Source organism: Ahaetulla prasina, chromosome 1 (genome assembly GCF_028640845.1).
Source record: "Ahaetulla prasina isolate Xishuangbanna chromosome 1, ASM2864084v1, whole genome shotgun sequence".
NCBI classification, from domain to species: Eukaryota; Metazoa; Chordata; class Lepidosauria; order Squamata; family Colubridae; genus Ahaetulla; species Ahaetulla prasina.
The window spans coordinates 347,672,929-347,697,985 of NC_080539.1; the positions used below are offsets into that span (position 1 = coordinate 347,672,929).

The 25,057-nt window shown below is 40.5% G+C and overlaps 1 protein-coding gene across 1 annotated transcript in view; it reads right to left on the bottom strand.

Moving 5' to 3' along the window:
* Positions 1–1,500: 1,500 nt before the first annotated feature.
* DACT1 (dishevelled binding antagonist of beta catenin 1) overlaps positions 1,501–25,057 on the bottom strand; it is a 28,473-nt gene continuing 4,916 nt past the window's right edge. Inside the window, exons 2-4 of the mRNA XM_058162959.1 lie at positions 10,502–10,634; positions 9,612–9,767; positions 1,501–8,302 (exon numbers count right to left, since the gene is read on the bottom strand). Of these exons, the coding sequence (XP_058018942.1) occupies positions 6,468–8,302; positions 9,612–9,767; positions 10,502–10,634 (2,124 nt within the window). The 3' untranslated portion in view covers positions 1,501–6,467. The remainder of the gene's footprint in view (positions 8,303–9,611; positions 9,768–10,501; positions 10,635–25,057) is intronic.

Here is a 25,057-nt window from a genome sequence, read left to right on the forward strand (position 1 = left end):
TGAAAAATGCGGATGTACATTGACTCTAAGTCTGTCCTGAGTTCCTGGAAATCCTGATTTTTTGCCCGGACCTGTTAGTACCAGGCAAATCTTCTGAACTTTGATCGCTGCTATTGAATGTCTTGTGTTGACTCCCTAATCGGACCTTGACCAGATTTTTCCCTATTGATTTTTTTCTTAAGTTGTTTTTGTTGGTCTTTGACACTGGACAGTTTGACTCTGCCAGAAAAGAGTCAGAAGATTCTGAGAGGGCTGTAATATTGTGAAAGACACTAAGCCTATTGAGCTGTCATTCCCTCACTAAGTGGGAAAAATCCAATAATTTCAGGTTGCTGTTAGAAAAAATTTACTGTAGCAGTAAGAAATTATATAGAAGCAAAGTTATTTTAACAAAATACATATATTGTATCGTACATATTTTTAAGTAGAAGGATAGAGAGATGCCAGAGCCATAAAAATATTCTAGAAACTACAGTAGATAAGGTAGAGCTTCAATCTTTAGTAGGAATGGACAACTTTTGAAAGCCTAGGGAAGCCGTTCACTCATCAAGGCCACAGAAAGTATCTGGTGACATCAGATGATGGCTAGAAAGGTCACGGCCAAACATTTTGGATAAAATCTCCCCATCCTCCTATCTTCTGCAGGAGACCTGACTCGAATGGTTGGCCTGGAGATCCAATGGGGGAGTTCCACAGTAGAGGCCACCTTGTTTTCTGCTTTCCACCCATCCCTTTGTTATCATAATGATGTATTCCCCTTGTTTTATTTTTCATTGTTTGTTTTATTGTTCTATGATTTTATCTGTTTTGTTTACACTATTTTCATGTCTTCTTTCTTTTCTCCTCCTCCTCCTCTTCATTCTATTCTATTCTATTCTATTCTACTCTTGTGCTCTCTGCTATTATTATTCCTTTTTTGAATATGTGTTTTGTTGATGGGCAAGGCTTTCAAATCACAGAAGCTGTGAAAACGTTTAGCAATCATTTCAAGAATACAGCCTTTCTATGGACCTCATCTTTGCCATCTGCTTGCAAACAAAGCAACTTCATCTTGCCCTTTTCTCCAGTGCTCTTCATTCTGGCTCCTTAGAGAGCATCTCTAAATTGAAAAGTATCCAATACAATTAAAGTGAAGATCCACACATCTCTCAAAACTACTTGGAAGAATGCTGCAACAGCTGGTTTTTGGTTTTTTTTTGGCTATTGGCAGATGGCTCCCGTTTCTTTGTGATGTGGAAAGGAACATCTCAAAGGGAGTGCCAAGCTTTGACTACAAAAATTGGAAGTGGACAAATGTGGGTGATTTTTTTTTTTTTTTGGTCACCAATCATGAATTCCCGGAAGAATGTTATGCTATTTTGTTTTTCAAAGGAAGTAATATTTCTCAATATAATGACAAGAAGTAGCAAAATGTATTTCGGCCCTTAAGAGTCTAATTTTTCAAAAGGAGTTACAGCTGTTGTCCGTCTTAGCTACAATCAATGTTTCACACATGACAAGGGATTTTAAAAAAAGGAAATGTTTATTACAGCATATCAATGCATTATATTAATTTATAAAGCAATATGATTCATATAGAGATATAAAATACCACTGCTTAATGATGTACAATTGTTGGACACAAGACAGAAAAACGGACACAACTGACACTCATGCTTTTAACATGCATATTTGTGTAAACTGTAAGGAAAAAAAACAACACAATATACTTAGAGACTTTTTGGATTTCCCCCCAAAGTCAAAAGAAAGACGTGTCAGACAATTGCCATTGAATTGTTCATTTAGAATACTGAATTCTGGTTATTGCACCTCAAAAAAGATATTAGTGAGCTGGAAATGGTGCAGAAAAGGCCACCAAAATGGTCAAGGGGTAGGAAGTGCTCCCATACAAAGAAAAGTTTTAATAGTTGGGATTTGTAGCTTCGAAAACTCTTATGAGAGAAGAGAGACATCTTAAATTAAAATGTTGGAATGTAGGATCTTCCTGAGAAACTGAAAAGTGGGAGATTCAGGAAAAACAAAAGGAAATGTATCATAACCAGATGAAATGGATTAGTTTTACAAAGGTGCTGGGTAAATTTCTCATGGACAAAGCTATCAACAGCCGTCAGTCATGATGTCTGTCTTCCACCTCCAAGTCAGAGTAAGCTGGCCTTTCAGTTCCATTGCTGGCGAACATGGGAGAATCCTACTGCTATTCTAACAAGCTTTCCAGAATTATCAGATGGGTTTCTGTGGGAAACAGGATCCTAGAATAGATAATCCTTTAGTTCAGACCAGCAAAATTCTTGTATTATTATAACATTAGAAGGGAAATGGAATGGAACTGGATATAACTGAGTGGGATGCGCAGAAAAATTCCCCATCTTGACCTCAATGCAGAAGAACCTCTTATAGGTTTATCATCCAGCCACTTTGCCCCAGCTTGTTTTAAGGTGTTTTTTTTTTCCCCAAATTAAAAATAAACCAGAAACTGAAATCCTGCGAAACTACACATCGGCCTCTCACATTGTCTTTATTTACTTTAACTCTTTATTCTTAAACAAAGAATTCGTAAAGAAGGAAAAAGAATTAGCAAGATCTACAAGGTTTTCAGAAATGAAAATTATTGGGCTATATATTGCTATTCACTATTATTCCCACAATTTAATTATAATAATTCACCAGGGCACCAAGCATCTAAAGGTTCAAGGTTTATATTTTCTGCAGAAATCTCAGTCCTAAGAGCACTTTTGCCTCAGGTGTCTAGTTTGGTTCAGGACAAAGCAACCAAAGGAAAAGAAGCCCTAAACTATATTTTTCAACCGCCTCTCCACTTGCAATATTTACTCTTTATTTGAAGTATTGTTTTAAAATCCTCACTTATGTACAGAACTACAAAACAATACAAAATACTGAACACATTTCTTTGACGTTTTAACATATTCAGCGATGGAGTATGAAAGCTTGGCATACAAATAGCATCTGAGAAATTGATATTTGGCAAGATTTGCATTTCCTTTAAAAAGTCTCCATTTTAGAAGTTCAAGCACTTGAACATGGCTACAACTGGAATCAAAACTCAAGAAATGTTGCTAAACTTCAAGTAGTTACCAATATTCTGATTCAGTGGTTTTTTGGGGTTGGCGTTTCATTTTGAACACTTTTTCAGTTTTTACATTTTGGTTGTGAATGCTAGAAGTTATTCTTAAAAAATAAAAACGTATAGAAAATGTTCTTATGATCACAAAGTAGTTTCAAAGTAACCAGCAGATTAAATTGCGAATGAAAAACTGCAATCTGCCTGTCACTCTCTTTCCATCAGTTGCTAGAATTCCCATCAAGAATGCAAAATTAGGTGTATACAACAGTTCATTTAGTGACCGTCTGAAGTTACAACGGCACTGAAAAAAGTGACATGACTGTTTTTCAGACTTAATTACCTTTGCAGTATTCCCATGGTCATATGATCAAAATTTGGATGCTTGACAATTGGTTTGTATTTACAACAGTTGAAATGCCCCAGAGTTATATCATCACCTTGTGCAACCTTCTGACAAAGTCAATGGGGAAGCCAGATTCATTTAACAATCATGTTGCTAACTTATCAACTGCAGTGATTCACTTAACAACTGAGGCAAGAAAGGTCATAAAATGGGACAAAGCTCACTTAACAAATGTCTCACTTAACAACAGAAATTTGTTGTTAAATCAATTGTGGTCGTAAGTCAAGGACTTAAAGATGCTTATTCAAGATGCTTATTCAAAGTGCTTGACCTTGTACAAGATTAACAAAGCAGGCTTAAATGGTAGAAGGCAGAGTTTCCCACCACATATACTGTAAATCCTAAAGGATTTTGAAGTTTATATCATTTGTTTCCCTCATCTCACTATTTGGATTGCCACCTCCTAATCAGGGGTGAAATCCAAATTTTTTTACTACCGGTTCTGTGGGTGTGGCGTGGCTTGGTGGGCATGGCAACGGGAGAATACTGCAAAATCTCCATTCCCACCCCACTCCAGGGGAAGGATACTGCAAAATCCCCATCCTTACCCCACTCTGGGGCCAGCCAGAGGTGGTATTTGCCGGTTCTCTGAACTACTCAAAATTTCCGCTACCGGTTCTCCAGAACCTGTCAGAACCTGTTGGATTTCACCTCTGCTCCTAATCCAATTTAGTATTCAATACTACTAAAACGTGTGCATGTTGGTAAGAGATGAATACAATAATTCAAGAGGTAGAGCCACTGCCCCAAATTCCCAACTTCTTCAGGATTTCAGAAAGTAACATTGGAAAAAGCCATAGAGCAGTGGGCTGGATGGATCATTATCTAAATTCAAGGCAGCTTTAGGTGGTTATGGCTCAGTACTGAGGTTCCTCCTTTTGAAGGCAGTTCAATCCCTGCTTCTACATTTAAAAATGATGCAAGAGAAAATAATGAGGAAAACCTCTGCTCAAGACTCTTGAAGGTAGTTTTAATTCAAAATAGACAATGCTGAACAACAGGAACAACTAGTTTAATCACCGTATAAGGAGGCGTCAAGCGAAATCTTGAAAATAGTCTCTTTTTTTGTAAATATAAAATGTCTGTGGATGATGGAGAAAATCTGAAGCGGAGATTTTCTGTGTTAACCAGTGATGCTGCATAAATCAACACAATGCTTACCAAGTTTGCTTATTTAAAAAATGTGTATCCTGCATTTCATTTAACCATCTTTTCACACTGATGTTTCTAACACTGTTTTTAAATCAACATTTGGTCCAAGTCTTCATTTCTCTGCATCTTAATCAGCCCAAGCAGTAAACTGGTGTCTTAATCCTTTGTGTAAAAACTAGCACGGTGGCTTTTGTTCTCACCACTTAAAAGGCACTAGTGTTGACTCAAAAATACGGAGGTTCAAGTGACATTAACTAAGCAGTCCGTTAAGACTTAAATATCTGCCCTACAAAAAGCATTCTAGAAAAATTATTTACAAGAAGCACCTTGTTTTGTTTATATAGGCAGATGTGTGTTGGTCACATCTTCATAAGACCGTTTTGGCAGATTACCAAAAGCAGCAGCACCAGAGAGATTCCCCCAAAGGTCTACATAAGGCAACCTTCCCTAATGGGCTGAATTGCTGCCTTTTCTGGTGGCTGTGAATTCTGGGAATCACAGTCCCCAAACTAAAGGTATCAGGTTAGAAAAGGCTGCCATAGATTTTTCTTTCTGTTCTCTGCTTATACCAGTCTTGTAATTAGCCACTTGCCTGATTGCTCAAGGCAAGAGAGAATGGGAAGTCTGCAAACTTAAAAGAAGTGAGTCTGTCCTTCTCCAAAGCAAGCCCTTGTCATGCTAAAAATGGTGCATCAGAAGAAGGAGATTAAATTTGCCCAACGTTCTGTTATTATAATGGATTATTTCAAAGTTTAAATCAGAGGTAGACACCCTGGCTCAAATGGAGTCCCCCAACACGTTTTATGTTGTCCCCGAGATTCCCACAAAATGAACTAAACAGACGCTTTCATTCTATGGCAGTATTGGTGAAACTTTTCGGCACTGAGTGTTGAAACGGGGGCGTGCATGCACAGACACGTGCATGCGCAGGAAACCGAAAGATCAGCTGCCCGGCGTGGACATGCGCATGCTGAGCAGTTGCTCTTCAGGTTTCCGGCGAGAGCATGCGCTCTGGCCACCTGGTCTTCCAGTTTCTGGTGCACATGCGCAGGCAAAGACCAGCTGGCCGGTGCACATGTGCATGCTGGAAACTGGAAGATCATCATCATGGCACATGCATGGTGGCTGCTCTTCCGGTTTCCAGTGCTCCAGCGCAGGTGAAGACCAGCTGGCCGGCGTGCCAGAACCCGGAGGAGCAATGGACAACAGGAGAAAGGGCTCTGCGTGCCGGAAGTGGCACACATGCCATAGGCTCACCATCACGGTTTTATGGTATTATTTAACGTCGGCTTTCCCTTTTTGGAGGTTTCAATGTCTAAAATAGATGACTCCACCTAATTTTCTCTCTTAAAATTCCCCCCCAAAGTCTTGAATTCCACACACACACCCAAAAAAAGAATCTTCCTATGTTTGGCCCTGTCCCCAAAATTTTGTCATTCCTTCATCTTACATAGCCTTAAGAGTGGTTATCAACCTCTGAAGCTGGAAAAGATTAGGAAACCTTGAAATGGCACAACATTATCACCTTGCAGGATTTGCCCTGCCTTACTTGCTTCATCCCTCTATAGTCCTCAGCCCAAAAAGTAGACATACACAAACATGTGCACTCTGTCACAGAAAAGTTGCTTGCTCTGCTCTTCGAGATGTTAAGGCAGGCAATTCTAATGACAGCTGGTGAAGGACCCTCTTGGAGTCAGCACTGCTGCATAGCTCCCAAGTCCCGAAAAAATGTCCCCAAGACTCGCCAGAATCCTGACACTCACTTCCCTTACACATATACGTCTCGCCAAGAGGCCAAAATGCTGCTATCATTTGCTTTTCATATCCGTTTTAGACAGTAGTCATCAGTTTGAGAGAGCCGGACCGAAAGCGAAGGATTTTCTTCTTAAGGTTATGGGATGCTTTAATCTTAACAAAGGCTTTGGCTGCGTTTTCATGGAGCTCCGAAGCAGCAGCCACTGCCTGGATGGGAAGTGTCTGAACAAACTGGGACCAAAGGAGGCCCCCGCTTTCCTCTGAGTCACTGGTTGTTGTGCTTTCACCAACAAACTCCACTCCACTTAAGCTGGACTCGCTGTCCCCAAAGCAGTTGGTGGTATAGTTGCTCCTTTCATCCTCGCTGGTGTCCACTACAGTGGAGTGGAAGAGGGATTCACATTCAGCCGAATATTCCGAGTCACTAGCAACATAGGCATAGGGGCTAATATAAGGATGCGGAACCTGTGAGTAGACTCCTATTGCTTCTCTCCTGTTCCTCCTGGCCCGCCTAAGGGCATCTTCATAAGATACCTCTGTAGAGAGTTTCCAGCGTCGGTAATCTGCTCGCTTGTGCTTGGGTTTAGCAACTACTGGTTCTCTGCTATGTCCATGGGGCCTCAGCACAGACTTGAGTACGCCTGGCTGCCGACTTGGATGGTTGGCATCTGGCTGAAGGTGGAGACCTTTCTTCCCTCTCAAAGTGGTCTTTTTTGGCTTCTTATTTGGATCCAATTCATCCAGGAAGTGACACTTTTTGCCCACAGGTTTGGGCCTCTCCCGTCCAGCCTGAGGGCCGTTTTCCAGCACTGTGACCAGATGAGATCTGTGTTTCACCATAGAACCTTTGAGAATTTTGACACTCCTGGTGCCTTTGTGAAGTCTGACTGTTTGTGGCTGAGCCGGTATGAATTGGGCATTCACCAGCAATCCCTCCTCCAGACTCTGGGATGACGACCCCTCACTCTTAAGTTCCACCAATGGTCTGCTCTCCTGGCCTGACAAAACAGAGCAAGCCGACTGCGTCCCACTACTTTTAAATGATAGCTTTTTGGGAAGCTGGACAGCTTTCTTTTCTTTCAAGGGTGTTATGTGCTGGCCTGGGCTTTCTTTAGGACATATCAAAAAGAATTGGCCACTTTCCTTGGGAGCATCACTCTTAGTCACAGGGGATCGCATCACTTCTTGAGTTTTGACATTCTTCACTGAGGGCTTGCTTTGATCATTATTAGCATTTGGTGGGAAAACAGCAGGTGCAGGTATCTTTTTTAACTCCGTATGCTCTACGTCCTTTGAATTCTGCTTTATGGGAGAAAAGGCACTGTTGTCTAGGGTGAGAGTGGTTCCACTGGAATGTGAAAGTGGCTGACTGAGATTCTTAATATTAGTGGTATTGCTAGGCGCAGCACTGGCCATCTGCCGAAGACACAAGCTCCCATGTCTCAAAATCCCCTTGGCCAGATCTGCATTCAGATTCGTTCTTGGTTTATTAGTCCTCACCGAAGGAGCCTTTTTTTGCACAAGGCTTAAAATATATCCATCCATTTTTCTGCTGGGCAAAGGACAGGATGGAGAACGAGAAGTGTGTGAAAGACAAGAATCCACTGTTTTTTCCGAGTTGGGTTCCAGTCCAACATCAACAGCATTGTCACTGGTTCTTTCTACTTCTTCTCTTGGGGGACAACTGGTCACCGGCAGAAGAAACATGGGGCTCTGCACTGCAACAGCGTGTAAAGGGCTGGGATAACGGTACACATCATTTCCGTTTTTAGACACCAGATCGCACTGATATTTTGGATGTACATCTGCAACAATGTCAAAAGAATCTGTGTGTGGCATTGGTGGAGAGGCCATCCCTGCTTGGTCATTTTGTTGGATTCCTTTGTTTTGCTCCAGCCAGCTGATGAAATCTGAAATTCAATGATGTGGAGATGAAATAAGTAAGGAATAACATTTGGATATGAAATTGGAACTAATAACTACCTATTGCATTTGTTATCATTTGGATTAATCACAATACATGTCTACAACAGTCCAGGATACTGTTTTCTATGAAATCCAGATTGACAATTCCTATCTCAATATATTTATAAAGAGTTCCAAGCTGAGGATAACCCCCTTAGCCCACAGATTTGAGACAGATTGCAAATAAAAATACAATACAAATGAAGAGCTTTACTTGCATATTATTCTTATAATATTCAGTTCCTACCAGATTTCTGTAATTCGATTAAAAAAGAAAGGATATAAAGATGGGGCTGAAGAAATGTACCAATTCTCTCTATCCCTCAGCTACCAACCTGCTGTCAGCTTTGGAAGCCATATTAACACCGGAAGCTTCCACGCTGCCACCTTCTTGCGCTTGGGAAAGTAGGAGGGGGGATTTAATAGAGGGATCTATAACTACAGCCTATTTCTTTCTCCCATATCAGCTACACTTGGGGGGTGGGGGCATGAGAATATGGAATCAGGGCTGAGCCATATTTTGTTTAATCATCATTTACTGAATGATTGGCCCACTAAATCATGATTGGCCCACAGAAAATATTATTCATAAACTATAGTGTCTGGTTTCATACAATAGATCAAACTGTTGTTTAGTTTAGTGCAGGGGTGACAAACTCAATTTCATTGAGGACCGCATCAGGGTTAGGTTTGACCTCGGGGGGCCAGGCGGGTGTGGCTGGGGTGGGCATGGCCAGCTTGACGTCCCTTGTGTTGGAGTCGCCTGTGGTGGCCTGAGCACTCTGCCAGCGGAAATGGGCTCCTGGGTTCTGTTTTCAGCTGTGATGGCCTCCTGCAACCCTCTGCCAGCGAAAACGGAGCTGTGGAGGGTCACCCACAGCCCTCCCAAGTTCCATTTTCATTGGCAGAGGCACTGGGGACCATTTCTTCACTGTTTCCAGGGCTGCCCTGCAGGGTAAGCACCCCGCAACCTTGAGTTTTGACACTCCTGGTTTAGTGTATGAATATAGCAACTGATCTATTGGATCATTAGATCCAGTGCTTTTATCCAACAGCCATCATCTCAGTAGAAGTTCAGTAGAAGTTTTCTATCTTTGCCGTCTATTCCAGTATCTATTGACCAGGAACAAATAAGGACAAAGCTGATTGGGGTCCAGAATAGCCCCAGTGGCTAACTTGGTGGGTTGCATGAATCCCTGGTGTATGCTGCAAAAGAAAATAAGCATGCCTGGGTATTAGGAATTGTTGCCATACCTGCCGACTTGGGCCGTCCATCAGAGCCACTCAAGGATGCATCCAAAGAGCTGCAGAAGCAAGTACTAGAGTGACAACTGGATAAACATTCACTGAAAACAGAGTTGGACGAGTTGGAGAGAGATCCAGAAGCCCCATCACTCAGCTCATAAAACCCTATTAAAAAAACAAAAAAGTCCATTAAAGCTGCTTGCAATTAGTAGCCAAGGGAAGGAATAGGGCAATAATCTAGCATATTCCTCCCGAACCTAAAACCCCATTCCAAATAAAACAGGAGTTTAAGAAAATGAGATGGAGGGAATGTAGCAACTTGATAGATCTGAGTCTAAATCCCACATCTACCTCTTAATGAAACAATACACCTAGTAATCTCCTGTTTCATTTAGTAAATAAATGTCAAATGCTACATCTGAATAGTAGCTATCAGTGGCTTTTTCTATGGCAAACATACTGAAATATAGGACTGCAGATACAATAGCTGTCAGATATAAAGGCCAGTAAAAGTAAAGGGAGGCTTCATCCAATACAGTATAGACATCTTTCAGTTTCTGTATAAATAACCAAACCTCCAACTATAACTGAACCTAAATTAAGAAGCTGTAACTATAATTCATGTCATCTGAGCAAGCAGAGTTTTGGCTGCAGCTTCCTCAGCTTGTTCCTTATAGCATAACTGTTCCCAGTGGGATACAATTCCTTGGCAGTTGCCTTTTTCATGCAAGATGGAAGGCATTTGACATTTTTTACTTAATACTGGAGTTCTGTGGGCCGTACCTAGGGATGTCCTAGATGCCTGGGCACCCACAGAATGCCGGGGTGCCAATCTCCTTTTTACAAGACCTAAAGTCTGCTGATCATTGTAGCCTAGCTTAGCAACATAAAATGCTTACCTGAACTGGGACGGCTATCCATGTCAAGGTGTTCATCTGCTGTCTTTTCAACATCCAGCCTCAAATCACTGATCTGTTTGTCCAGTTCTTGCAATTGGTTTAATAAGCCAGCATCTCTTCTTCTTAAGCAGTTCTGAAATAATAGCCAAGTGAAAACCGGTTTCAGTATTTGATAGGTTAAGGAAGAATGCATATATTGCAACAGCATAAGCCAATCCATTGTTACTAGATTCTTTTTTTTTTTTTTTTTAATAAAAAGTTTTATTTTTACAATCATATCAAATAATTCATCCAATGTACAGTTATATACAATTAGTCGGGCTTGCCCAGTCACCACCACCCTTTTTAACACTCTTCCCTCTTCTACCTTCTTTTACTTTCCAAACCTTCCTCTCCTTCTCTTATCTACATCCACTCCTCCCTCCACCCTACACCTTCCTTCTCCCTCTACTATCCCTCTTCCTTCCTCTTCTCCTCTTTCCTACCTCCTACTCTCTCTTTTCTCCCTCCCCACCGTTCTAAAATGGTAACTATGCAGACCCGACCCTACATTAATTATATTTCTTCAATAATCCCTGTACATTAACCATCACTCCATCTCTACCAAACCCCCAATTCCCTCCCCTTACCCCCACCCCCACCCCGACTTCCCAGAACAAAATGCAGGGTATCAAAACTAACAATCATAATCCAACATAATTCCTAAATTATAATCTTTAGTCACACCACACTTAGTCACACTCTCAATTCCCCTCTCCTTCAAAAATATATCTAATACAAAATATTTCCTAAATTTACTCATATGCTATTCGATATTTTTTTTATCTGATACTTATTTTAAATATAATCAATCCACATTTTCCATTCTAAAATATATTTTTCTAGTATATAGTCTTTCAAGTAAGCGGAGATTTTGTCATCTCTGCCAGATTTGATACTTTGAGTGTCCATTTGTTGTTTTGTTTTGTCCATTCTTGATTGTAGGTAATTCTTCTTTCTTCCAATACTGAGCAATCAAAAGTCTTGCGACTGTTATTAAGTTCAAAATCAATTTAGTCTCTATAGCTGTATAGTCCATAATTATTCCTAGTAGAAAGAACTGCGGAGTAAACTTAATCTTCTTTTCAAAATATTCTGCATGATCCACCAGCCTTTAATCCAAAATACTTTAACTTTTTACAAGTCCACCATATATGGTAATAAGTAGCATCTTCACAATCGCATCTCCAACATTTAGCAAGATCTAATATGTGTTTCTTGTAAACAGGTAATGTCATTTTAAATTATTTCAAATAATGAAATACTTTCCTTCTCTTCATGGTGAATTCAGGCCATTAACATTCCAAGATAATAGTTTAATTGCCATTATCGGCCAAAGGAAACTTTTGGAACACCAGCCGCAGATCACATTTTACTTTAGGCCTTGCTCCTCCCACTGTTTCCATTGTAGTAGTTGCCAGTTGTTGTTGTGCCTTCATCTCTTGTTCCTTGCGCTTAGCAGCAGCTCTAGTCAGCCTTTGTTCTTTTGAATCTAAACCCGTCGTAGGTATTTCCAACACTTGTAATAAATCTTCTTCCATCACAATCTGTTCTTGTACCTGCTTCACTTCTCTTCCTTCACTTCAGCCTCCTTCTTCTAGCTTCCAATGGGGAAGACTTCCAACTTTAATACCTCAACATAAAATTCTCTTGCTTTTCCAACCGTATTGAAACGATGTACTTTCCCTGCATAATATACTATTATACCAGTTGGAATATCCCATCTATATTCAATCTGATGTTTTTTAAGTTCATTCACCAGGAAGGCAAATTCCTTCCTAGCCCTTAACATTTTTGGTGGAATTTCCTTTAATATCAAGATATCTTGACCAGCAATCTGAATCTTCTCCCCCTTATATGAAGCTTGCAAAATCTGATTTCTCACTGTTCTGTTTGTAAAATAAATAACAACATCCCTTGGCAACTTTTTTGCCTTGCTATCCAAGAATTCACACGATATATTTTATCAATTTGATAAGCCACATCTGCTGGACGAGCTGCTAATATCTCAGCAAATACTTCAGAAAAATTTCCCTTAAATTCTCTTCCTTATTTTCTTTCAAACCTTGAATTCTAAGAGCAAATTCCATATTTCTGTATTGTATCAAAACTATTTCATCCTCTGTCTTTTCCATTTTACTTTGAAATTCATCCATTTTATTTTCTAATTTTGAATTATGTTGCTTAATTTCTTCAACCTCCTCTTCCAATAAAATCACATTCGTTGCCAAACTTTGTACTGCCATTACAAATCCTTCTTTAACTTCTTTATTTCCCACTTGAATTTCTGATATCTGCTCTTTCATTTCAGACATCTCATCAGTTATAACTTTAAATTTTTCTTCTATAAAGCCTTTTAAGTTCTCTTGTAACGCCTCTAAATTCAATGTTCTAGTCTCTGCTGTATGAGCTGGAGAGGCACCAGCTGATAAAGTTCCAGAGCTCTTTGTTACAGTAGACTTTAATTGTTTGGCTGCCATCTTCTATAAAATTATTTATTTATTTATTTCCAACTTAATATTCACTTTAAATCTTCTTAACTTCTGAGAAACACAGTCTTTTAAAGCAGTATTTAAAAAATCTCCCTAGATTCTATCAGCAGGCAGCAAAGAGTTAAAGCAGCAAGTAACATGCAAATTACCAACTGCAGAGGCACACGCTGAAAGTATCACTTTCGCTTTCCACTCGTTAACTTGTTAACAATTCGCCTCCATTTTCTTGCTGTTTTCAAGCTTGTTACAAAGTATCGGGGAATCGGCTTGGCTACTTGCATAAAGTTCTCCCACTTTCGTTCTGTCCGGTATAATCCTTTATTGTCCAAAATAAATCTCGGCGTTTGGTCGTGGTGATTGGTTCCGCCAAAGCAGAAGAATCCTCGGATCTGGAGCACTTCGGGTTACTGGAGGGAACTTAACCCTTCAAACCCCTTTTTTCTCAGGGGCTTTAGGGAAATTCAACCTCTGCCCTCAGCTCACCCCTTCTCCTTCTCCCGAAGAGGGGGTTTTCCGAACCGCTGGGCAGCAGATTTAAGCTGTCCTAGCGATTCCACATAATCCAGAGGTTGGTGATCGTAAAGATCACCGCCATCACCTACGGTGCCAAACCGGAAGTCCCATTGTTACTAGATTCTGTTCAACAAAAATTGTTTCTACTAGTTTCTACTATGGCTTTTTTTTTATATCCTGTCCCAAAGACAAAGTTTTTCCCCTATATACCACTTTGCTATTGCACGCATAAACAACAAAGAAGAAAGGACTTACGTGTGCAAGGGTGCCATACACAAAACCAGTATAGATCTATTATGTAAAACATATTTTTAGTTTTCATATACAGATCTAAGACTCTTTTTGCTATTAAGAAAGAGAGATTACTCTTAGAGTAAGCAATATTGAAGTATCTTCTCCAATCGTTACCAGAACTATATTTCTGCAAATCAGTGATACTTCTGTTTATGCATCTGTGACTATTCCCTTCTCTTGTTTCATCTTATCAAACAGCTGAATACTCATCGACAAACACTCCCAAAATTAACATTCTGCCTCCAAGCAGCCCCAGTCTAAAAATAGTTTTGATTCTGGTCCTTTCCGAAGCTCACAAATTCCCTATATTTGTGTTCAGTCATTTATCCTATTTTTAAGCCCCTGGCTATATAAATTCATTCGCTCAATCAATGAATAAGCAAGCAAAGAAGCAAGCACGTAAATAAACAACCTGACTTTCAAGCATGCTCCATGTGAACCCAGCTAAGGATTAGGTCATTTTCTGGAGCTCTTTTCTAGACCCTTCCTGCCCTCAGAAACACTGTGACTGAACTCTGAGATGAAAGCCTTTGCACAGTGGCATTCCAGCTTTGGAAACTAGAAAATTTCCCCCCCGTTGTGGCACTGGAGTCATGTAGGTGGCCAAATTAACTCTGTCTTGTTCAACCAAGATCTTGATGAATGGAAACCATTTTAATTATGGGGGAGATGCACACAATATTTATGCAATAACACTGATGTTTTATCTTTAGCCTACGGGTAAGATTTTAGACTTAAGAAAGGTTATAATTGCAAATGTTTATTATAAGTTGACAGAAGGGTATATTTGTGTAATAGAAAGGATAACCTTTAAAAATGAGGCAAGAAAGTTTCATTCAAGGTAGCTAAACCCTGAACCCTTGCTGACCTTTTCCTGAACTTGCAAAGAGTTACTGTTATAATACAGCTTTTCCGAGTCTGGCGCCCTCCAGATGTGCTGGGTTACAACTGGCAGAATTCCCAGCTCTGCTCTTCTGCAAAATAAACAACCCAAGACAGGTATCTAGTTGAGACTAGATATCAGCCCACGTTCCTTGAATGGCAAATTATGATTGTATATCCTTGTTAAGTGGTGTCGTCGTGATTAGAACTAGACCAAGACAGCTGAAGCCCAAGTAGTAATCCCCTTCTTCATCCTCAGTTAGAGGAAAGGATTGGTTGCTTGAAGCAATAAGAGCATTTAAGTAAAAGATATTCTTCATGCATGGTGTTACAAAATGAGTTTAAAATAAGCTCATTAACTTCAGGTCAGAGCAATCAGTTTTCCTGCTGAATCTTATAATTATACCTATCCCTCAATAACACTGTTGCACAAGGCTCTTGTTTTACTTCTACACTCTTTATCTTCTAGCGTTTCATTTCTCTGAAAAAGCACGGTTCTCAGAGAAAGAAAAATGGGGGATTCACTACCTCGTAGGGGTCCATCTGGCAGGTTACATGTGTCAACCCCCCTGATTCTTGGCATGCTGTCATTCAAGGGCAGCTTCGTCCAACCCGAATCACTTAATAGTCCAAGGCCATTTGTGAATGTGGAAGCCCTTTTGAAGTGTCGCTTAGGGGGGAAGATGCTCAAGGTTTTTGCAGGCTCTGATTGTTGTCTTACAGCATAACAAGTTTATGGAAGAATTTTTGACCAACTGGGGGGAAGGAAAATCCATCTATTTTTCATTTTTTCTCCAAAGCCACTCTTGGTCTATGAGAAAGCTTGGAAGCAGAGAATAGGAATAGATGTCTTTGGTACACAACCCAACGGAGTGTGTTCATCCTTTGGCATGGAATGAGAGGGGAAAAGAGAACCAGTTTGGTGTAGTGGTTAAGGTGCTGGCCTAGAAACCAGGACACCATGAGTTCAAGTCCCACCTACGGCAGGAAAGCTGGCTGGGTGACTGAGTGGGTGGGTGACTGAGCCACAGTCACTCTCTCTCAGCCCATCTACTTAACAGGCTTGTTGTTGTTGGGAAAACAGGAGGAAGGATTAATAGGTACGTTCCCCGCCTTGAATTACTTACAAAATAATAAAGGCACGATAAATATCTAACAAATAAATAAAACAAAAACCTTTTCCTAATGAAAAAAGTCTTTATTGGACATAGGTCTTCTTCCTCCTTTCAATGAAGTGTAATTCTTTTTTTCTCCATCTGCCTGAAGGAGAGAGGAAATATTTCCCTGTGTTACCCAAACCCCATTCACAAAGGTTTCTCTTGCCTCTCACCCTTTTGGCAGGATAAGGACAGTTACAAAGACAAAGCAAACATCTTTGGTGATTATTTACACCCTAAGGGTAACCATGTTATAGCAGTACATATGTATACAAAGTGTGTGGCTGATCACAAATAAATGGCAACTCTAGCAGTGCACACTCCCATTAAATTCCCCATTTCAATTCAAATCTATTTTCCAGCCTACTTTTTCCCTGATTAGTTGAATGCCCCCAGGAGTATCTGCAAGGAGAGAGAGAGAGAGAGGGAGAGAGGGAGAGTGTGTGTGTGTGAAAAATCCAGATGGTGGCAAGGACTGCGCATTCAAAGCCTATGCCAAAGCACTACCGTCTTGACTTTTTAACTAACCTATATAACCAAACTGTACACCAAGACAGTTAAATTGCAAATTCATTCATACAACATGCTATGATGAGATAGGATTACCATGGATTTAGGTTTTTTGTAGCTTAGGGAGTTATGCAAACTGAACCCATTTGATTAATTTATGATTTGGTGTATTGTGAGAATCCAAAAAATGAGTTACTAGAATAGAATAGAATAGAATAGAATAGAATAGAATAGAATAGAATAGAATAGAATAGAATAGAATAGAATAGAATAGAATTTTTATTGGCCAAGTGTGATTGGACACACAAGGAATTCAGTGAGAAGGTAAAAAGCATTGTGTATGCATAGCATATCTTAACATCCTTAAAAGCAACAACAGAAAGTCACAAATACTAAGAGCCTCTATAACCCCCAGCAGCTCCAGATCCCGTTCTGACAAACTGACATGGGTAGAGGACACGCGGGTCATAAGCTTGGCCCTGTCAGTGCCGGTCCAGTTCCAATTCTGCATATCAAAATACTCGGTATGGTAGATAACATTGCTGATCACAAAAACAGAACAAAGAACAAGGAAAGCCTTCTTCTACTCAAGTTCAACTAAGTTTGCAGGTTGTTTTCTCAGAGGCTGTGTGGAAATGCAATAAAGATAATTAGGAACTGGAGGCTAAAACTTATGAAGAACGGTTGCAGGAACTTGGTATGTCTAGTTTAATGAAAAGAAGGGCTAGGGGAGACATGATAGCAGTGTTCCAATATCTCAGGGGCTGCCACAAAGAAGAGGGAGTCAAACTATTCTCCAAAGCACCTGAGGGTAGAACAAGAAGCAATGGGTGGAAACTAATCAAGGAGAGAAGCAACTTAAAACTAAAGAGAAATTTGCTGACAGTTAGAACAGTTAATCAGTGGAACAAGTTGCCTGCAGAAGTTGTGAATGCTCCAACACTGGAAGTTTTTAAGATGATGTTGGATAAGCATTTGTCTGAAGTGGTGTAGTTTCCTGCCTAAGCAGGGGGTTGGACTAGAAGACCTCCAAGGTCCCTTCCAACTCTGTTATTCTATATTCTATGAATTGGCACTGTCTTTTTCTAGGGTGTTCACTGTCATTGACTTTCTGGCTTAGCCTATAGTTCTAGCAAGGATCTGAGGCCCCAATTCAAGTACTAACCATGTGTATCCCAGTTCACCTTTCTGAGATTACAAACATCTCCCTCAGACTCAGTACCAAATGATAACTGCTAATAAAATCTTTATCTCGCTTTTTTCATTATTTCAAAAGCATCCCAAAATGGGGCTGTTTCAGTGTATCTTGAGCAAGATTTGCTCATCATTATGCAATACATCTTTTAAAAATGTTAACTGTTACATTGCAGCAATTTTAAATTAAAATGGGTGTTCTAAAAATGGATACCTACCGTTTAATGAGCACAACATGGGAAACTGCAGAGCTGGAGGGAGGGTAGCGTCTACTGCATCTGAGTTTTAATCTCTTCTATTGCAATCCTATTCTATTGCAATTAAAGGGCATGCATAAGTGCACCTGCGCACCTAACATCCCTGTCCTAATATTCCTTTTTACTTACCCTTTTCATGTATCCAAACTATGTTTATACTTTTACCTGTTATCTTATATATGATTGACAAATAAATAAATAAAATCCGGAATTACACAGGAGAAAGACTAATCTAGGATCCCTGGAAGAGGCAGTATTTCCTGTCCCCAGGCAATCTCATCCTAGGTCCAATGTGATTCTCCCAGCCCATCAATAGTTGATGGCTGAGACTGAAAGACTCCTTCTTCTAAACTCTAAAGGTAGACAGAGATCCTTATCAGAAGAGGAGCATGGGGATGTAGGGAGCCCTCTTTGTCTGAGATCCCACAGCCAGCCACAGATATAACCAGTTTCTCTCCTCCCCCCCACCCTGCTTTGCAACTTGCAACACAAGCACTGGTACTGAAAATATACAACTCACATGCTCCAAAACAGCACTGAGGCTGAATGATGGGACAATGAACAGGATGTTGGGAGAATATGAGGCTTTAAAAAGCGCTCCATGGAAGGATGGGCTAAGGATTTTATGCAAGAAATGATTCTCCTTTAAGGGTTCAGGAACACTGTTCAGCTTGAAGTGCTCTATATAAAACCCTTCGCCAAAAAGGAAATCCAGCCTCAACGTTTTGTACGGTCTTTTGTTCAATCTCTCCTCGCAGGACTCTTCCCTCAGTTTGCTCATATGGTCCTCTGAACTCTGGTTGACTCTGCTCTATGGCTGCTTCACTAGATTTACAGTATAAGGTTATTTCATCATCATCATCATGGCCTGTTCGCCTTGGAAGATCCTTCTGGACGTATATACATGTGCTGATGAGCTGATGAAATAGCTCACACGTTTACCCACACAAATTCGTTTGCCTCGTCAGACCCTGATCGTAGAAGGAAACATGATTGTTTATCCCTGCTGTATTAAACCTGGATTGGACTTAAGGCATCCTTGTCTTCTTTGCTCCGCTGCAAACATCTCTTGAATCCCCAAATCTTGCTTTGACAGGTTGCACATTTTCATTTCCACCTCTTTGGACTCAAGGCCTGGAAAGCAAGAATTGTCTAAACCAGGGGTCTCCAACCTTGGCAACTTTAAGACTTGTGGACTTCAACTCCCAGAATTCCTCAGCCAGCAAAGCTTTGCTGGCTGAGGAATTCTGGGAGTTGAAGTCCACAAGTCTTAAAGCTGCTATGGTTGGAGACCCCTGGTCTAGAAACAAACTGTTTTTTTTCCACCCCATCCATATGCATAAGTCTGTCCCACACATTCAACAAACTTTGCCTCACCCGATGCTGCCACGTAACCTGCACTAGCAACAACAAAAAGTTGCTCACTTATGTCTTTAAATTCAGCAAGTATCTCAACAAATTCAAAGCAGGCATTGGTTATTCTTTATTTTCCCATGAGTTGAAGGCTGCACTCTGCTATGTGATGAGTTGGGGGGGACAAAATATGAATTCTATAGAACAACATTAAGTAAATGTACACAGTTGAAAAATGAGCAGTTGAAAATGTTGTATCTTTGCTAATAGGTATCTTGCAATGTTATCTGGAATTCATCCCATGCTTGAAAACCAATTAAGTGATTAGGATTTGCCCATCCAACAATAGACTTAATACTTGCTCGTCCCCATTTCTTCAGACAAAAAGAATGGGGGAAGGGCATGCCAAGCTGGTTCATGAACTGGTAAATGTGTTTGGAAGATGGCAACCTGCTATCAGCCTTGAAGGAATCCAGTGGCCTGACCTCTTTTGAAGAAGCTATCTCTCAGTCCAGCTGTAAAGGACAACCACCAGTCTTAATTCCAGAAGAATGGAATTACTGTTTGTCCAGGAACACCAGGTTCAGATACAACACCAAGAATTGTTGCAAACAGAGTTGCTTTCCCATAGAAGGAGCAGGTTCATAATTGGGAATTCTTGGGTCCTTGATTCCTGCTGGGAAAGTAAGTGGAAGCTGCAGCTGGGGGTCTTCAGTCAATTTTGGCAATTGCAGTCCTACATGGCCCATGAAGTCTTGGCAATGCATATCCCACCATGCAATTAGATTATTGTAACACACTGTAGACAGAGCTATCTTTCAAATCAATCCATGAACAACTGTTATAAAGCACAGCGAGTAGGAAGCTATTAGGAGCATACCATTACTTTAATATAACACTTACTTTCTGATTCTCTGCTGCTTCATTGGCTACCAATAGATCTCACAGTCCAATTCAAGATGCTGGTTTTTTTTTTAACTTATAAAGCTCTTTATAGCTTGGCTCCAAGACATGGTCCATCTCCTCCAGTGGGAATCTACCTGGCTTACACGTATGCATACAGAGACATAAAATGCCATCCCTACATCAGCTCAGGCAGTGGTGGGATCCTACCAGTTTAACAACCGGTTCACTGAGTGCACGTGCGCACTTTGCCAAAAACTGAACTTCCACATTGCTGAGAGAAAGGAAAACAGCTGAGGAGCGGCAATCCACTCTGCTGCCCCGATCAGCAGGGCTTCGGAAGCAGAAATATAGGCAAGTATAACACAGAGGCAGGCAGGCCCACTTCAAACAAAGAGAGAACCAGTTCGCTCATGGCTGAAAGTCGGAGCAAACAGTTCTCCTGAACCGGTCTGAACTGGTAGAATCCCACCACTGAGCTCAGGGAATGTGGGAGTAAAGACAATCCTTCTCCATAATGGCATAGGGCCGGGCTATTTACGGGACCGCCTACTGCTACCAAATACCTCTCACCGACCCGTGCGCTCTCACAGAGAGGGACTCCTCAGGGTGCCGTCAGCTAGGCAGTGCCGTCTGGCGACACCCAGGGGAAGGGCCTTCTCTGTGGGGGCTCCCACCCTCTGGAACGAACTCCCTCCAGGACTTCGTCAACTTCCGGACCTCCGAACCTTTCGTCGCAAGCTTAAAACACACTTATTTATCTGCGCGGGACTGGATTAGATTTTAAAGTAACTGGTTTTAAGGGGTTTTTACTATTTATACTGTTTTTAATAATTTGGGCTATAGAATAAGTTTTTTAATTGTCGTTTTTAATTGTATTTATATGTATTTTAACTGCCTGTGAACCGCCCTGAGTCCTTAGGGAGATAGGGCGGTATATAAATATGAAAAATAAATAAATAAATAAATAAATAAATAATAAATCTCTGCCTCTACAGTTATGTCTTGCACTCTCCCTGATGATACGTCACAAGACAATTTCAATCATATTTGTAATTGGGCATTTGATAAATGCTATATTTTTGTTTCTGTCTTTTAATATAGATGAGTTCGCCTGTTTTTGCTTTAGTATTTTAAACTGTCAAAGTGAATGAGTGAAGCAGTATATAACATTGTTGAATAAATAAATACAAAGAAATGCAGCAACTGTGGCAGAGACTTATAAGGAGCAACCATGAAGAGAAACATGAGGGTTACTGGTTGTTCACAAGTTTCTCTCCATTCTGGAAAATATAATTGCTTTATATAATTGATGGCAGCTTCAACAGCAGAATGGCTGGCATCCCAGCCCACACACTTCGGAGACAAATTAAATCTTGCTGGAGTCTGCACACAGTGACAACTGAAGTCAAGCCTGGCATCAATGTAACTGTGCAATCTACATTTCACATCTATTTCGGGGTATACTTAAAACAGCTTCAATATATATCCAAAAATTCTTGTGGCACAGTCTTTGAAATTTATATTCCCAAATATGCAGCAAGTTGATAGATGGTGATCTTCCATGGTGTTACTGGAATTTAAACCCTTCAAGCCTTCAAGAATGCAATCCTTGTCTATCGCCACATAACTATTTTCCATCAGTGGAATTAGAAACAGAAAGTACCCTGGTTTAGGAGGATGTGGGTATCAGCAGCTGGACCAAACAAGAAAAACAGCCATATAAGCTAATTCAACTTTATTAAGAAGCTGTATTAGTAGAATCTTGCAAGTCTGAAAATACATTTCTTCTTCCACCATGTTTTTTACAGCCCAAGAAACTAGGGAGGGCCCTTTCTGAACCTCTTGCCCTGCTCGCTGTTCAGCTGTGGACTATGCTGTCTCTTATCTATTTCCCGGAGAGCAATTCTTTTCCCTACCTCTTCAATCAAGGCAGGGGTAGGCTTCAATAATTTTAGCAAGGGGTTCTCTGCTTGGTTGCTGGGTGGGCGTGGCCTAGTCAGCTTCCTGCACCGGGGGGGGGTATTTTTGCCCTCCCCAGACTCCAGAGGCTTTCCTTGAGCCTCCGGCGGGCGCTGAAAACAGCCTGGAGGCTGTTCTGGAGGCCAGAAAGCTTCCAGGCTTCCAATCGGCCTGTTTTTCGCCCTCCCCGAGCCTCCTGCATTTATCTGCATCCAAAATGGGCCACGTGGGGACTCCTGGGAGGGGTGGGGAGAGGTGGGCGGGGCCAGCCAGGAGTGGGATTTGGGGGTTCTCTGAACTGCAAAGAATCTTAGCTAGAGGTTCTCCCAAATGCCAGCAGCCCATCCCTGAACCAAGGTCTTTCCATATATTTCCCAAAGTTTGTTTCAGATTTAATATCTGCATCTGGGATGACTGCGAACTACTTAATGCCATCTAAAATTCCTCAACTGACAGATTTCATTGTTAGTGTTAAAGCACCTTAATACTATTTTTGGCAAATAAGTTAAACCTCATGATTTGTCCTTTAGTGGCAAGGATAGTTAATTCCAGTTATGCTCAACTGTCCCTCATTTCCATTTCAATATTCACTATTTGTCTCAAGAAACTGGTCTGTAAACTTATTTAGGCAGAATCAACTTATTTAAAGTAGAACTTTACAGCTAGTTCATTTCAAAACATTGCTTGAAGCAGATGTTTTGCTGAAGCTAAGCCATGTCAGCTTTGATCAGTCCTGGGACTGGAAATAATCTAGAAATACTATATATGATGTTTTCCATTCCCTTATGGAAGAAAATCAGAATAGAAATATGCTAATTAAACAAAATCACATTAGCTTCCCCCATCTTATGTCTTCAAATATGTTGGAATATAACTCCCATAATCTAGCTGATTGGGAACTGTGGGAGTTGCAATCTGATAGCTCTTGAGAATTTAGTAGTCTAAAAAGAAAGTAGTTTCAAGTGATGCTATCTGTGAATCTGTTGCCCTCAATATCTGTGCAAGTATATTGATGCACAACTCTTTTTCTTCTTCTACACTATTCCAAATTGAATTCAGTGCTGGGATCAAATCCTGATGAATGACAACATTTGCTTCAGCATCCCTTAACAAATTGGGAATGCTGCGAGTAGTTGTCACTTATTTTATTCATTTATTTGTTAAATTTAGATGCTACCCAACTCTATAGGACTCTGGATGGCTTAGCACCCAATGGCAATAAAATAATAAAACAGGGCTGTCAAACTCAAGTCTCGTTGGGTGCTTAGATCTGGCCCATGGGGCTGCCCTGGAAACAGTGAAGGACTGGCCTACGGTGCCTCTGCCAGCGAAAATGGAGCTCGGGAGAGCCGTGTGAGCGCCCGGGCCAACACAGGTGCTCCCAACATGAGTGACATTGAGCTGGCCATGCCCACCCTGGCCATGCCTACCCATCCCAAGGTCAAACACAACCCTGATGTGGCCCTCAATGAAAATTTAACACCCCTGCAATAAAGCAACCCACACACACATTATTGTCTGGAAAAGGACTTCCAGTGAAGACACACTTCATGGCAAACTAGACGTCTCCGAAGAAGCAGGGATGGTGGTTAAGTCTTGGAATGAAGTTAAAAAAGACACGTTAAGATGGGACAAAGTACAGTTGTCATTGTTGGGGAAAAGATGAAGCCAACAACTCCTATATCTCTGATTTGGAATGTCAGCCTTGATGATAATAACTGATCTTTATATTACATAAACTGAAACTTTAGAAAGAGTGCAGAGAAGGGCAACAAAGTTGATTAGGAATTGGAGGCTAAAACATATGAAGAATGGTTTCAGGAATTGGTGTACATCTAGTTTAATTAAAAGAAGGACTAGGCATTACATGATAGCAATGCTCCAATAGTTGAGGGTTTATCATAAAGAAGAAAGGGTCAACCTATTCTCCAAGGCACCTGAAGGCAGAACAAGAAGTAATGGATGGGAACTAATCAAGAAGAGAAGTAACCTAGAAATAAGGAGAAATTTCCTGACAGAACAATTAATCAGTGGGATGGCTTCCCTTCAAAATATGTGGCTGCTCCATCACTGGAAGTTTTCAATAAGAGACTGGACAACTATTTGTTTGGAATGGTATAGGGTCTCCTGCTTGAATTAGAAGACCTCCAAGGTCCCTTCCAACTTTGTTATTTTGTTATTCTGATGCAGACTCATTAAGAACTAAAGTCTAAAGCTATTTTACACACCTTTATAGATCAGTAGCATAAAAAATAATCAGATTTGTCTCTTTTCTTACAGTATCTTCAATGTTTTAAAGAGAGAGGGCAGTAGAACATCATGTTTAGATTATTTTGTGTCCATCACCATTTAAATAAAATACTTGAACACATCAATGCATAGATTGATGTCCAACACCGGCAAATTACATAAGACTTCAGACTTCCATATGTTAACAAAAAAATATCTGAAGATAGAATCACAATAAGGTTGGAATTCTTCTAGAATGGTCTCTGTCTTCTTACCAAAATTGTCTTAAGGGCTATAGCAGGGGTCTCCAACCTTGACAACTTTAAGACTTGTGGACTTCAACTCCCAGAGTCCCTCAGCCAGCAAAGCTGGCTGAGGAACTCTGGGAGTTGAAGTCCACAAGTCTTAAAGTTGCCATGGTTGGAGACCCCTGGGCTATAGGATCTAACTACCTGCTCAAACAAATTACATTTAGCAAAATAATGTCTGAAGTCAGCCACTGTGATTTGTAAACTATGGTTTAGCAAACTATATATATTAATTTATTTATTGAATGTGTGTACCATTGAATTGCTATTGATTTACAAAGCTTTTACACTATAAACCCAATAAAACCACTACAAAATCAGAAAGATAAAAATAAAACTAAACTAAATAATACACAATACCAACAAACTAATTAGTTAAGTAATAAAATCTGGTTTCAGTTGCTCCCCAAAGGTTCATTCTTCATTACCTTCTGGTAACCATCAGTAAGGGTTTTTCAGAGTG